Source organism: Petaurus breviceps, unplaced genomic scaffold (assembly GCF_028583685.1).
Source record: "Petaurus breviceps papuanus isolate PSGF00001 unplaced genomic scaffold, PetGlider_PUasm1.0 188, whole genome shotgun sequence".
Taxonomy (NCBI): Eukaryota; Metazoa; Chordata; class Mammalia; order Diprotodontia; family Petauridae; genus Petaurus; species Petaurus breviceps.
Window position 1 is genome coordinate 40,417,891 of NW_027185804.1, and position 13,184 is coordinate 40,431,074.

At 35.2% G+C, this 13,184-nt stretch overlaps 1 protein-coding gene across 1 annotated transcript; it reads left to right on the forward strand.

Moving 5' to 3' along the window:
- The first annotated feature begins 11,660 nt into the window (after positions 1-11,660).
- Positions 11,661-13,184, forward strand: LOC138163526 (olfactory receptor 5D18-like). The gene has a single exon (XM_069090980.1). The coding sequence runs from the start codon at positions 12,240-12,242 to the stop codon at positions 13,182-13,184; it is 945 nt and encodes a 314-aa protein (XP_068947081.1). The 5' UTR covers positions 11,661-12,239.

The following is a 13,184-nucleotide window of genomic DNA, read 5'->3' on the forward strand; positions in this document are numbered from 1 at the left end:
GAAAGAATCACTGGCAGCTATGGCCCATTCCAGATTTCTCTACCCATAAATGCCAAAGAGAAAGTAAAAGGTCAGTGTGAAACTCTTTGGAACTGGGTGAGAGAAGGGTGGTTCAACCCATGACCCTTGGGAAACAGAGGTAGCAATGGGGGGGGGGGGAGGGCTGCTGTAGCTGCTGTCATGTGACTGCCTCCAGACCTTCTGGTGAGTAGAATTATAGGGGGATCAAGTGACCATTCAGAGGACAATTGCATTTTCTTTGACCTCCTTGCATCTGGGTCACAGCCATGGGTGGTGGTCCTGACGTGAGGAAAGATAGTGTGCCAGAGCTTCTGATTGCTGTAGAGAAAGCACCTTCCTCATTGCTCTGACAACAGCTGTGAAAAACCCCAGAAATTTGGGCCAGAGTTGTCTTCACTCTGGAAACAGAATTCTACCATGGGAAAGAGCTCAAAAGTTAAGTAACTGAATCATAGGATGAGCAAATAGAGGAAACAGAATAAGTTATAGAATCATTTTAGGGAGACAGAAGATGAAAACAAGGAACAAGAAGAAGACAACAAAGTCAAAACTATTGAATCAAAAGGCTCCAAAAATAGGAAGTGGTTACAGGCCTTAGAGGAGTTCAAAGAGGATTTTGAAAATCATGTAAGAGAAGAAGAGGGAAAATTGGGAACAGAAATGAGAGTAATGCAAGAAAATCATGAAAAGGAATCAGCAGCCTGCTAAACAAGAATCAGAAAAATACTGAAGAAAATAACAAATAAAAAAAATAGACTAACTCAAATGGCAAAGAGGCCCAAAAAGCCAATGAGGAGAAGAATGCCTTAAAAAGCTGAATTGCCCAGATGGCAAAGGAATTTCAAAAACACACTGAAGAGAATAATTCCTCTAAAATTAGATTGGAGCAAATGGAAGCTAATGAAATTATGAGAAATCAAGATTCCTATAAAACAGATACAAACAATTGAAAAAGTAGAAGGCGATGTGAAATATCTCACTGGAAAAAGCACTGACTGGAAAAATAGATCCAGGAGGGGCAATTTAAAAACTGTTGGACTGCCTGAAATCCATGACCAAAAAAAGAGACTAGAAATCATTCTTCAAGAAATTCTCAAGGAAAATTGCCCTGATATTCTGGAACCAGAGGGCAAAACAGAAATGAAAAGAATTCATCAATTTCTTCTTGAAAAAGTTTCCAAAAAGAAAACTCCTAGGAATATTAAAGCCAAATTCCAGAGTTTCCAAGTCAATGGGAAAATAGTAAAAGCTGTCAGGAAGAAACAATTTGAGTATTGTTGAAATACAATCTGGATAACACAGGATCTAGGAGCTTCTACATTAAGGGATCAAAGGGCTTGGAATATGATATTCCAGAGGTCAAAGGAGCTAGGATTAAAACCAATAATCACCTACCCAGCAAAACTGAGTGTTATGCTTCAGGGGTAAATATGGTCATTCAATGAAGTTTAGGACTTCTAAGCATTCTTGATGAAAAAAAAAATAGAGCTGAATGGAAAATTTGATTTTCAAATACAAGAAGCAAGAGAAGCATGAGAAGGTGAATAGGAAAAAGAAATCATAAGCAATTTATTACTGTTGAACTATTTACATTCCTACATGGGAAAAAAAATTGTAACTCATCAGACTTTTCTCAGTGTGAGGATAGTTGAATGGAAATTATATATATATTTAAGGAGGGTATATGTACATATAAATTTATATATGTGTTAAATGTGTGTACATGTATACATAGACAGAGGGCACAGGATGAGTTGAATGTAAAGGGATGATATTTAAAAATTAAATTAAGAGTTATGAGAGGAATATATTGGTAGAAGAAGAAAGGAAACAATAGAATAGGGTAAATTATCTCATATAAAAGACGCAAGAGAAAACTCTTACAGTGGAGGGGAAGAACAGGAAGATGGAAGGGAATGAGTCAACCTTCCTCCCATTGATTTTGGCTTAAGGAGGGAATAACATACACAGTCAGTTGAGTATCTTATCCTACAGGAAAGTAGGGGGGAGGGGATTAAAAGTGGTGGGGGTGATAGAAGGGAGAGTAGATTGTGGAAAATAGTAGTTAGAAGCAAAAATATTTGAAAAGGGACAAGGTTAAAGGAGGAAATAGAATAAGTGGGAGGTACGATAGGATGGACAGAAATACATTTAGTCTTTGACAATATAACTATTATGGAAATGTTTTACATGACTATACATGTGCAACATATATTGAATTGTTTATATTCCTAGTGTAGGCAGGTGAGGAGTGAAGAAAAGAAAGAATTTGGAAATCAAAGTTTTAAAAAGAAATGTTTTAAAAAAATTGTTTTGAGGGTTGGCTAGTGGGGCAGTGAATAGAGCTCCACTCCTGGAGTCAGGAGGATCTGAAGTCAAATCCATCCTCAGATACTTAACACTTATTAGCCTAGTGTCCTTGGGTAAGTCACTTAACTCCAATTGCCCTTCATTCCACCCTCCCAAAAGGAAAAATAAAAGGTTAAAAAAATAAAATAAAATAAATGTTTTTTTTATATGCAACTGGGAAATAAGATATATAGTCACTGGGTATAGAAATCCATCTGTACTACTAGAAAATTAGGGGGAGGATATAAGAGAGAACAGATTGGGGAAAGGAGTTTTCAGTAGTCTAGGTTTTTTGTGGTGGGAGTAGGGGAGAGACTGGGAGAAAGTTTATAGTTCAAAATCCTGTGGAAATGAATACTGAACACTAAAAAAATAAATATATCTAAAAATAAATAAAGTAAATCCCCAACCCCCACAAAAAAACTAAAAGAAAAATTATAAGAAACTTAAAATTCATATGAAAGAAAGAAGAAGAAATTCTTGAAAATGTGATAGATTATATAGAGAATAGAATAGTTTAGGGGAAAGTGTAGATCTTAAGATCATCTGGTATAGAGGGAACATGATTACAAGAAGAAACTGATAGCATTTGCATGAGGACTTGGGAGAGAAGAGGTTTTTATTTTTTTTTCTCCACAACATTATCCAGATGACAAAGTGATTTTCCTAAGAAACTGGTAAAACCGTGTCAGTGCCCTACTCATTAAATGCCAGTGACTTTGTTTTAACAACAAAGGGTTTTCACAATACAAGGGTTGCCCTTTGAATGCCCTTAGTTGAATAGGAAGGTCAATATGAACAGAGGATATCAAACACAGTTTCCAATTGAGAAAGTGGAAATTATGAAAATTTCCTACCTCCAGGGTAATCACATTTTATGTTTGATAATTTTTGTGGGAAAAAAGTAGAGAAGCAAAAACATTAGCCTAAGCCTTTCTGGAGAAGGACAGGAAGTTTATAATCACCATTCCCTTTGATTTCCAGGCCCGAAAAACTTTTCCTCTCAGCTATTTAATCAGTCACAGTGATTTTTTTCCCCTATTAGCATACAAACCCTTTGAGGACAAGGACTGCCTACATTTCTGGAATTTGTATATCCAGCACTTAGAACTTTCCTAGAAAATAGTAAATACTTTAATATGTTGCTTCATTCATTCATATTTTATCAGCTCTTTGAATACAGGTCTAAGCACACACATATACATATATCTGTGTAGACAGATAGAGATGTCTATAGCTTCTATATATAGATCTATCTAAACAGGCATATATTTATAATAGATAGATAGATATATCTACATCTATTATCTCCCCAGAGTCAAGCACAATACATAGCACATAAAAATCACTAGCACATGTTTGTTTATTAAATGATTAATACTTAACTGTCTTAAGTTACTCGACAATTTTCCCAGAGCAGTCACCTGTCACCAAACAATGAACCTAAGTCATAAAGCTATTTCTTAAGCCCTTCAACACATTAGCAAACTTGGGAAAGGAGAAACCTTTCCTTGTAATTTCCAGGGCATGCCTGTTTCTGCCTTTCCTGCTCTGTTTTAAAACAATTCATGTTGTTGACATTTATCTTCCTTTTCAATTCCATGTCCTTCATATTCCTTAATGTACTGCTTCTCAAGATCACTTCTCTTATTCCCTTCAGTAGGAACCATGGTGACTGCTGGCAGAAATACTTCATCAGGTTCCATGGATGCAACCATCATCTCCATGCAACTGATTTCTACATCTCCACTGCCAGCCTTGGTATCTGCTGAGCAACAATCATGCACCACAGACTTTTAAGAATCTCAAATTGGATTGCTACAGGTGATTCAAGTCAGTGTAGCCAAAAGAGATTTCGTTATCTTCTCCAAACCTTCCGTCTCCATTTCTGAATTTCCCTATAATTGTGAAAGACTCCACCATCCTCCCAGTGACCCAGGCTCAGAATTTCATTGTCATCCTCAACATAACATTTTCATTTATCCCACCTAGTCAGTGTTCTGAAATCTTTTGGTTTCTGCCATTGTTAACATCTCTCCTATATATCCCTTTCTCTCTAATCCCATAGGCACCATTTTCATCACCTCTTGACAGGACTACTTCATTGGTCTTCTAACTAGACTTCCTTCCTCCCTTGATCTAGTAAAGTATACGTACCTCTTTCTTTTTTTGTTTGCTTATTTGTTTGTTTTTTTATTTTAAACAAAGTCTAGGTATAATCATGTCACACCTCCCCTTCACCTTCCCACCTTTCAGGCTTAGTGAGCTGCAGTGGTTCTCTATTACTGCCAGGATCAATTCTAAATACCTGTTTGGTATCATAATCTCTTTTCATAATCGATCCCCCTCCACTTTTTATACATTAATGCCCTGCACTCATTTTAGAATCCAACTATACTGGACTTTTTACTGTTATTCGAACACTAAACTCCATCTTCTTGCCTTTATATAAGATGCACACTGTCCCCTCATGGAATTTTCTGTTCCCTTATTTCCATTCAATGTATCCCTCTTTTCTGCAAAAATTAAACTGAATTCTTACCTTCAGTCAGAGCCCTTTCCCACTCCCCCAGCTGTTAGTGATTTTTCTAACAGTACCTTTTTCTGATATGTCTTATTTTTACTTATTTCTTAAATCTCATATTTCTTATTGAGAATATTTTCCCCATGATGATACATAGCATTTATACAGCACCTTATGGTCTGCAAAGTGCTTTAGAAGTAGTGTCTCATTTTGTCCTCACAATAACCATGGGAGATATGGTATTATCCCCATTTTATAGATGAAGGATTTGAGGCAGATAAAGGCTAAGTGGCACACAGGATCATACAACTAAGACTAGATTAGAACTCAGTTATTCCTGACTCTAGGTTCAGGAAACTAGGCACTGTGCCATGTAAGAAAGAAAGAAAAGAAAGAAAATAAAACAAAACAAAATGAAGGAAAGAAGGAAGGAAGGAAGGAAGGAAGGAAGGAAGGAAGGAAGGAAGGAAGGAAGGAAGGAAGGAAGGAAGGAAGGAAGGAAGGAAGGAAGAAAGAAAGGAAGGAAGGAAGGAAAGGAAGGATCTCAGTGGTGTCTTTTATATACTCAAAATCTGCAAAAATGACTAAAACATATGAATTATTTAATAAAAACTCTTTTTTCATTTCACTGATTTACCACTGGCATTCAACCATGTAAAATCCTCCAACTAGGTGAAATTGAAAGTTCCCTTCTTCTTCAAATTGCTGAACATCTATATGATCACTGAGATGGGGAATCTGGAGTGATCATGTTAATAAGCTTCAGCTTGAAACTATTAAACTCCCCTGTATTATTATTTTTCCTCAGCCACTTGTCCAGTGAAAATTAATTTGGGAGCAGAGGTTGATTGGAAATGACACCCCATTAATTGTTTAAAAAAATCACTTATGAAAGACAGAACTACTCAGAAACTTCTGTAGTGACTGAGGTTGTCATTTTCGAGTGGTGTTCTATGACCACTTTGGAACAATTAGTAATCCACTACTACATAAACTTATCATACCTGAGCTATTGTGCCTTTTTGGTCATGGTGGACTATTGACTAGATGTAATATTGTAATATTGATTTGGTGTAATACTTAAGTATCTTGCTTTGTGTTGTCATTTTAGGTACTAAATTGAGTTTTATGGTTATTTAAATAGTAATTGCCTCCTATTGCATGCATTTAATTGTTATTCCTTCTGAGGGCAGATAGATTGCTCAATGAATAGAGTTCAAGAATTGGAATCAGGAAGACTAATCTTCAGTAGTTCAAAGCTGACCTCAGACACTTCCTAGTTGTCTGACACTGGGTAAGTCATTTAATGATGTTTGCCTCACTCGCTCTATCAATAAAATGAACTAGAGAAGGAAATGGCAAACCATTACAGTATCTTTGCCAAGAAAGCTCCCAATGGGATCACAAAGATTTTTTCATTCCCGAAAATAGAACTGATAAAAATAAAATTTTAATCATATATATATGATAAATATATATGATGAATGGAAAATAAACATTTAATTGGAATCTCCAGTGTGGATTTAAAAAAATGTCCTTTTGAGAAGTTTACACAAGAGACAAGTTCTCTTTAGTGCCTTATTTTGTTGTCCTTGGAGTAAAGCTCAGAAGATATTCTCTAGAGTCTGGTTCTTAAGAGTCCTAGACGCATATGTAAAGTTGCCAGCAATGTTCCCAGGCAGAGATTCCAGACACAGTATATGTTTTGTTTCTTCTTTCTCTCTCTCTCTTTTTGTTTTTGGTCTACTCAGCACCAGTATGAAATGAAGAGAACACTATGCTCCTTGCCCTGTCTATGAACATTTTTCTTGTTTGATATGATCAGCTGTCATGTGTGCCCATTGCTGGCTTAAATCTGTGGTTCTACTCTGAAGAGTACTAGAGCATCATAGAAGCATTTGTTTTTCATCATCAGGTATATTGCTCCTACCAATTTATTATATTAGCTTGACTCAGCCATGAGCAATTGATGTTTTTTCCAGTTACTTAGATCTGACTTAATTTGTGTGAAAAGTGTTTTGTAGTTGTGTTCATATAGGTCCTGGGTTTGTTTTCGTAGGTAGATTGCCAAATATTTTATAATGTCTACAGTAACTTTAAATAGGATTTCTCTTTCTATCACTTATTGTTCAATTTCATTGGAAGAATATAGGAATGCCGAGGATTTATGTGGGTTTATTTTATATCCTGCAACTTTGCCAAATTTATTTATTGTCTGAAGTAGTTTTTTACTTGATTCTCTAGGATTCTCTAATATATCATCATCTGCAAAGAGTGATAACTTGGTCTCTTCTTTGGCTTATTTGATTCCTTGGATTTCTTCTTCTTCTCTATTTGCTACTGCTAACATATCTTGGACCAGATTGAATAAGAGGGGTACTCATAGACAACCTAGTTTTACTTCTGATCTTATTGGAAATGCTTATAGCTTAGCCCCATTACATATATTACTTGCTGATGACTTCAAATAGATGCTACTTATTAGTTTAAGGAAGGCTCCATTTATTCCTGTACTTTCTAGTGCTATTAATAGGAATGGATATTGTACTTTGTCAAAAGCCTTTTCTGCATCTATTGAGATAAGCATGTGTTTTCCACTAGTATTTTGTTGATATGATCAATTATACTGATGATTTTCCTAATATTAAACCATCCTTGCATTGCTGGAATAAATCCTACCTGATCAATGTTTATTATTCTTGTGATAAGTTGCTGTAGTCTTTTTGATTATATATATAATTTATTTATTTATTTATTTATGAGGGCAATTGGTCTAAAATTTTCTTTCTCCATTTACTCTCTTCCTGATTTAGGCATCAGTACCATATTTGTCTGATAAAAACAATTTGGTAGGTTTTCTTCTTCAGTAATTTTCCCAAATAGTTTGTAGAGTATTGGAATCAATTTTCTTTAAATGTTTGATGGAATTTGCTAGTAAATTCATCTGTCTCTGAAAATTTTTTTTTCCTAGATAGTTCACTGATGACTTGTTCAATTTATTTTTCTGAGATAGGGTTATTTAAGTAATTTACTTCCTCTTCAGTTAATCTGGGCAACTTATATTTTTGTAAATATTCATCCATTTCACTAATATCGTCAAATTTATGTGTGTACAATTTGACAAATTAATTTCCAATTATTGTTTTAATTTCCTCTTCATTGAAGGTAGATTCAACCTTTTCATTTTTGATACTTGTAATTTAGTTTTCTTCTATCATTTCTTTATCATACTGGCTAAGGTTCTATAAGTTTTATTGTTTTTTTTTCATAAAACCAGATCTTAGTTTTATTTATTAATTCAATAGTTTTCTTAATTTCAATTTTATTAATCTCTCCTTTGGTTTTCATTATTTCTAATTTAATATTTAATTGGAGGTTTTCAATTTGTTCTTTTTCTAGCTTTTTCAATTGCATGACCAATTCATTGACCTTTCCTTTTCTCAAATTTATTCATGTATGCACTCAGGGATATAAAACTTTCCCTAAGAACTTCCTTTGCTGCATCCCACTAATTTTGGTATGTTGTCTCATTATTGTCATTCCCTTGAATGAAGTTACTGATTGTTTCTATAATTTCTTGTTTGACCCACTCATTCTGTAGGATTAAATTGTTTAGTTTTCAATTAGTTTTTAGTCTATCTTTCCATGGCCCTTTATTGCATATGATTTTTATTGCATCATGATCTGAGAATGATACATTTATTATTTCTGCTTTTCTGCCCTGAATTGTGAGGTTTTTATGCCCTATTACACAGTCAATTAATGTGTATGTGCCATGTACCACTGAGAAGAGGTATCCCCATTCAGTTTTCTCCAGAGATCTATCATATCTAGTCTCTCTAAAATTCTATTCTACTCCTTAACTTCTTTCTTGTTTATTTTGAGGTTAGATTTATCAATATCCTAAAGGCAGAGATTAAGATTCCCCCACTAGTATAGTTTTGCTATCTATTTCTTCCTCTAATTCTCTTAACTTCTCCTCTAAGAATTTGGATGCTTTACCACTTGGTGCATATATGTTAAGTAATGGTATCGCTTTATTCTCGATGGTGCCTTTTAGCAGGATGTAGTTTCCTTCTTTATCTATTTTAATTAGATCTCTTTTTGCTTTTGCTTTATGAGATAAGGATTGCTCCCCCTGATTTTTTTTTTTTACTTAGCTGAGGCATGATATATTTTATTCTAGCCTTTTACCTTTACCCTATGTGTATTCCCCTGTTTCAGATGCATTTCTTGTAAACAGTGTAATGTAGGATTATGGTTTTTAATCCATTTTGCTCTCTACCTCTGTTTTATGGGAGAGTTCATTCCTTGCATATTTACAGTTTTGATTACTATCTGTCTCTTTCCATCCATCATATTCCCTCCCTTTTTAATGCTTTATTTTTCCCCTTCTCCCTTCCCCTCATTAAATAAAAATATAGATTTATTAAATTAAATTAATTTATTAAATTAAATAAATATAATTTAATTCTTAAAATTACCTCCTAAGAATTCTGACCTTTTGTTGAAATGTAAGTATTAGAAATGGATTATTCGAATTCCTTTCTCCTGGTAGTGACTTGGTCTTCTATACAAACATTTATATGATTCTCTTTATCAATGCAACTCCTTATTAGAATGATACAGCCATTCCCAGTCAGGGCTTGGAGACTTTCTAAGCTGACTCTTCCCCTGATGGGAGCAGGGTAGCCTACGAAGAAAATGAAGTTCCTCCTAATGCATGACCAAAGGGATTGTGGGAGGTGGTGGGACATCGAATAAAAATTCACTGGATGGGCCTTACCTTACTCAGGGAACCTGAAAACACCTTATCCTAAAAGTATAAGGTCTCCCCTTGCATCCTGGGCCATCTTCAGTCACTGGACCCAAATGGCTCTGGAGGAGAAAGTGAGGCAGGTGACCCTGTGCAGCCCTCTCTTTACTCAATTTAAAGTCAACTGCAAGTTATGTCATTATTTCCCTGATGTCATGTTCTTCTTAAAAGCAGAGGACAAAGACAATCAAAAACCTTAGTTAACTCCCAGTTCCAAAAGTATTTTGGTGTACCAAAGACAGACTTCTTTTGTGACAATGAGCTAAAATTGTAGAAAATTTCACAGTTTTCTTCAAAACTGCCCCATTTCACACAGATTCATTTCTCTTGATGACCTACTACTTCTTGGCATGTTTCTTTCCAGCCACAATGGAAGTTTTTCATTAAAATATCATTGTCACCATACTTTTCATCCCCTTTGAATTCAAACTTAGAGAACATAGAGGAGAAATGAGGAGGGATGAGAGAGAAAAAGAGAAAGGAAGGGAGGAAATAAGGAGAAGGAAGGATAAGGGAAAAGGCAAAGGGAGAAGTAAAAAGCAGAGAGCCGAGAAGAGAAGAGGAGGGTAGAGGTAAGGAGAAGGGAGTAGGCAGGGTAGTTTTAATTTTATTTTAGAGGCAACAGGGAAAATCTGAAGGAGAATTACATAATCAGACTGGTGCTTTCAGTAAATCATTTTGGCAGCTTGCACAGAAGATGGATCAAATGGAGGGGAGGCTAGAAGTTAGATGACAACTTAGCTGTCTATTCCAGCACACTAGATAAGAAATGATGAGGATCTGAACAACATTGATGACTACGTGAATAGTAATACAACTTAAGGATTGTTAATTAGCATCACGAAAAAGGAGTAGTAATAATGAAAATCTAAAGATGCTTCATGGGGGAAAATGACTCAGACTAACTTTTGATCCACCCATTATTTGTTAACAAGATTCCTAATTTTATGAGAGACAGTATGATATAATGGATAAAAGACTGAGTTTGGTCTGTGATACATATAAATTTCATGAGTATAATGAGGAAATTTCCATGCCCAGAATTCCCTAGAGAGATGAGAATAATGGTGTAGGAAAAAAATGAAAAATAAGAAGAACTGAATTGCATGATAAAAAGAATTGTATATGCATTTCTATTGTGTATTCCCAAAAGATCATGCAAGTGGGAAAAGAACAGCTATGTACAAATATATTTATAGCAGCTCTTTTTGAAGTGGCAAAGAATTGGAAATCAAGGGCATGCCTATTAATTGGGGAATAGCTAACAAGTTGTGATATAAGAATGTAATGGAATAATATTGTACTATAAGATTTGACGAGCAGATAAACTTCATAATAACCTGGAAAGACTTATATAAACTGATGCTGAGTGAGAGGATCAGAACCTGCAGAAAATAGTATATAATTACAACGCATCATATCTGTGATGTCTAACTTCAATGATTTTGCACAGCTCAGCAATGCAAGGCTATAAGTCAACTCCAAAAGACTCATGATGAAAAGAGCTATCCATATCCAGAGAAAGATTTGTAGATTCTGAATACACATGGAAGCAAACTCCTTGCTCTCTCCCTTTTTTGTTTTGTTTTGTTCTTTCTTGTTTTTCATTGCATTGGTTATAATCCTTTTTTACAACTTGACTAATGTTTAATATGAAGGCATGGAGAGACTAAAACATGGGGAGAAAATTCGCAACTCAAAAGTTTGTTGAATTGAATGCTGTAAACAACGTAAATCAATCAATTAAATTAAAATAATACTATAGATTACATTTATCCAAGTATTAGATAAAAATATGACTTGGTTTATGTGGAAATGATGTGAGGACATAAGATGAATAGAAGATGACATATAAGTATATTCATGACATAATTACTCATTTGTAAAAGATGATTTTGTGGAGGGAAGGAGGCATCTGAGTTGACCTTTAAAGGAAACTAGAGGTCTTCAAATGTGAACTTGAAAAGAGAGTACATTGTGGCAGGACAGGACAGACTATGCAAAGGTTCTGAGATGGGCAGTATATGTGAGGAATAAGAGTCAGGCCAATTTGTTTAAGCCATAGAGTTGATGAAGGGGAATAATGTATAGTAAATCTAGGATGTAAGTGTGAGTTATAATGCAAAGGTTGTTAAATTTCAAATGAAGATATTTCTTTTTGATCCAAAGGTAAGAATCACTAGAATTATTGAGTAAAATTTGGAATGTTAAGATGTTGATTCATGCAAATGGAATCCACTAAAGAGGGATTGGTCCCAGAAAGGAAAATGGAAAGCAATGTGTAGGAATTATAAGTGGGAAAACTTAGAATTAATGTCTATTTAAGGCTCATCTTAATCAGAGATAACCAAGTCAAATTGGTTTTCCTGAACACTAGCTAGTTACCCCTTGTTGAAGGTCATCAACCAAAAGGCTAGGTAATAAATATTCTTTCTCTTATAAAGAAATATTTTTTCAGGTTACGATTGTAGTATATCATGTTTGAGATCTTCCAACTCTGAAATCCTATAATTTTCTTTCACAGTAACCATGGTGAGTGAAGACCGAAATCAGAGTGCTGCAGTCATATTCATCCTCTTAGGATTCTCTGACTACCCAGATCTCCAAGTCCCCCTCTTCCTTCTGTTTCTGGTTATCTATATAGTCACAGTGGTGGGAAACTTGGGCATGATTATGATCATCAGGATCAACCCCAAACTCCACACCCCCATGTACTTTTTCCTGAGTCACTTGTCTTTTGTGGACTTCTGTTACTCCACTGGAGTTACTCCCAAGCTCTTAGAAAATCTAGTTGTGGAAGACAGAAAGATTTCTTTTGGAAGCTGTATTACACAGTACTTTTTTACTGCTACCAGTGTGTTGACAGAAGCTTTCTTGTTGGCAGTAATGGCCTATGACCGCTTTGTGGCCATTTGTGATCCTCTTCTATACATGGTTACCATGTCCCGGAAACGATGCACACTGCTGGTGACTGGGGCATATATATGGGGAATAACTTCTTCCCTCATATTTACCTACTCTCTCATTAGATTGTCATTTTGTGGAATTAACATCATTAATAATTTTCTCTGTGAGTATTCTGTTATCCTCTCTGCTTCCTGTTCAGACAGACACTTAAGTGAAATGATTCTTTTCATCCTAGCTAATTTTAATGTCCTGAGCACTCTCATAACCATCCTCACATCCTATATTTTAATTTTTGTCACCATCATAAAGATGCAGTCTGCCAGTGGGAGGAAGAAAGCCTTCTCCACCTGTGCCTCCCACCTGATTGTCATCTCCATCTTCTATGGGACCCTTCTCTTTCTCTATTGTGTCCCCAGTTCTAAAATTTCTTGGCTCATAGTCAAAGTGACTTCTGTTTTTTACACAGTGGTCATTCCCATGTTGAATCCCCTAATATACAGTCTGAGGAACAAAGATGTGAAAGAAGCTGTCAGGAAACTAATGGACACCAAGATATTTTCTTTCTAA

Bases quoted from the DNA above. Each gene is read 5' to 3' on its own strand.
- LOC138163526 (XM_069090980.1), top strand. From the start codon at position 12,240: ATGGTGAGTGAAGACCGAAATCAGAGTGCTGCAGTCATATTCATCCTC.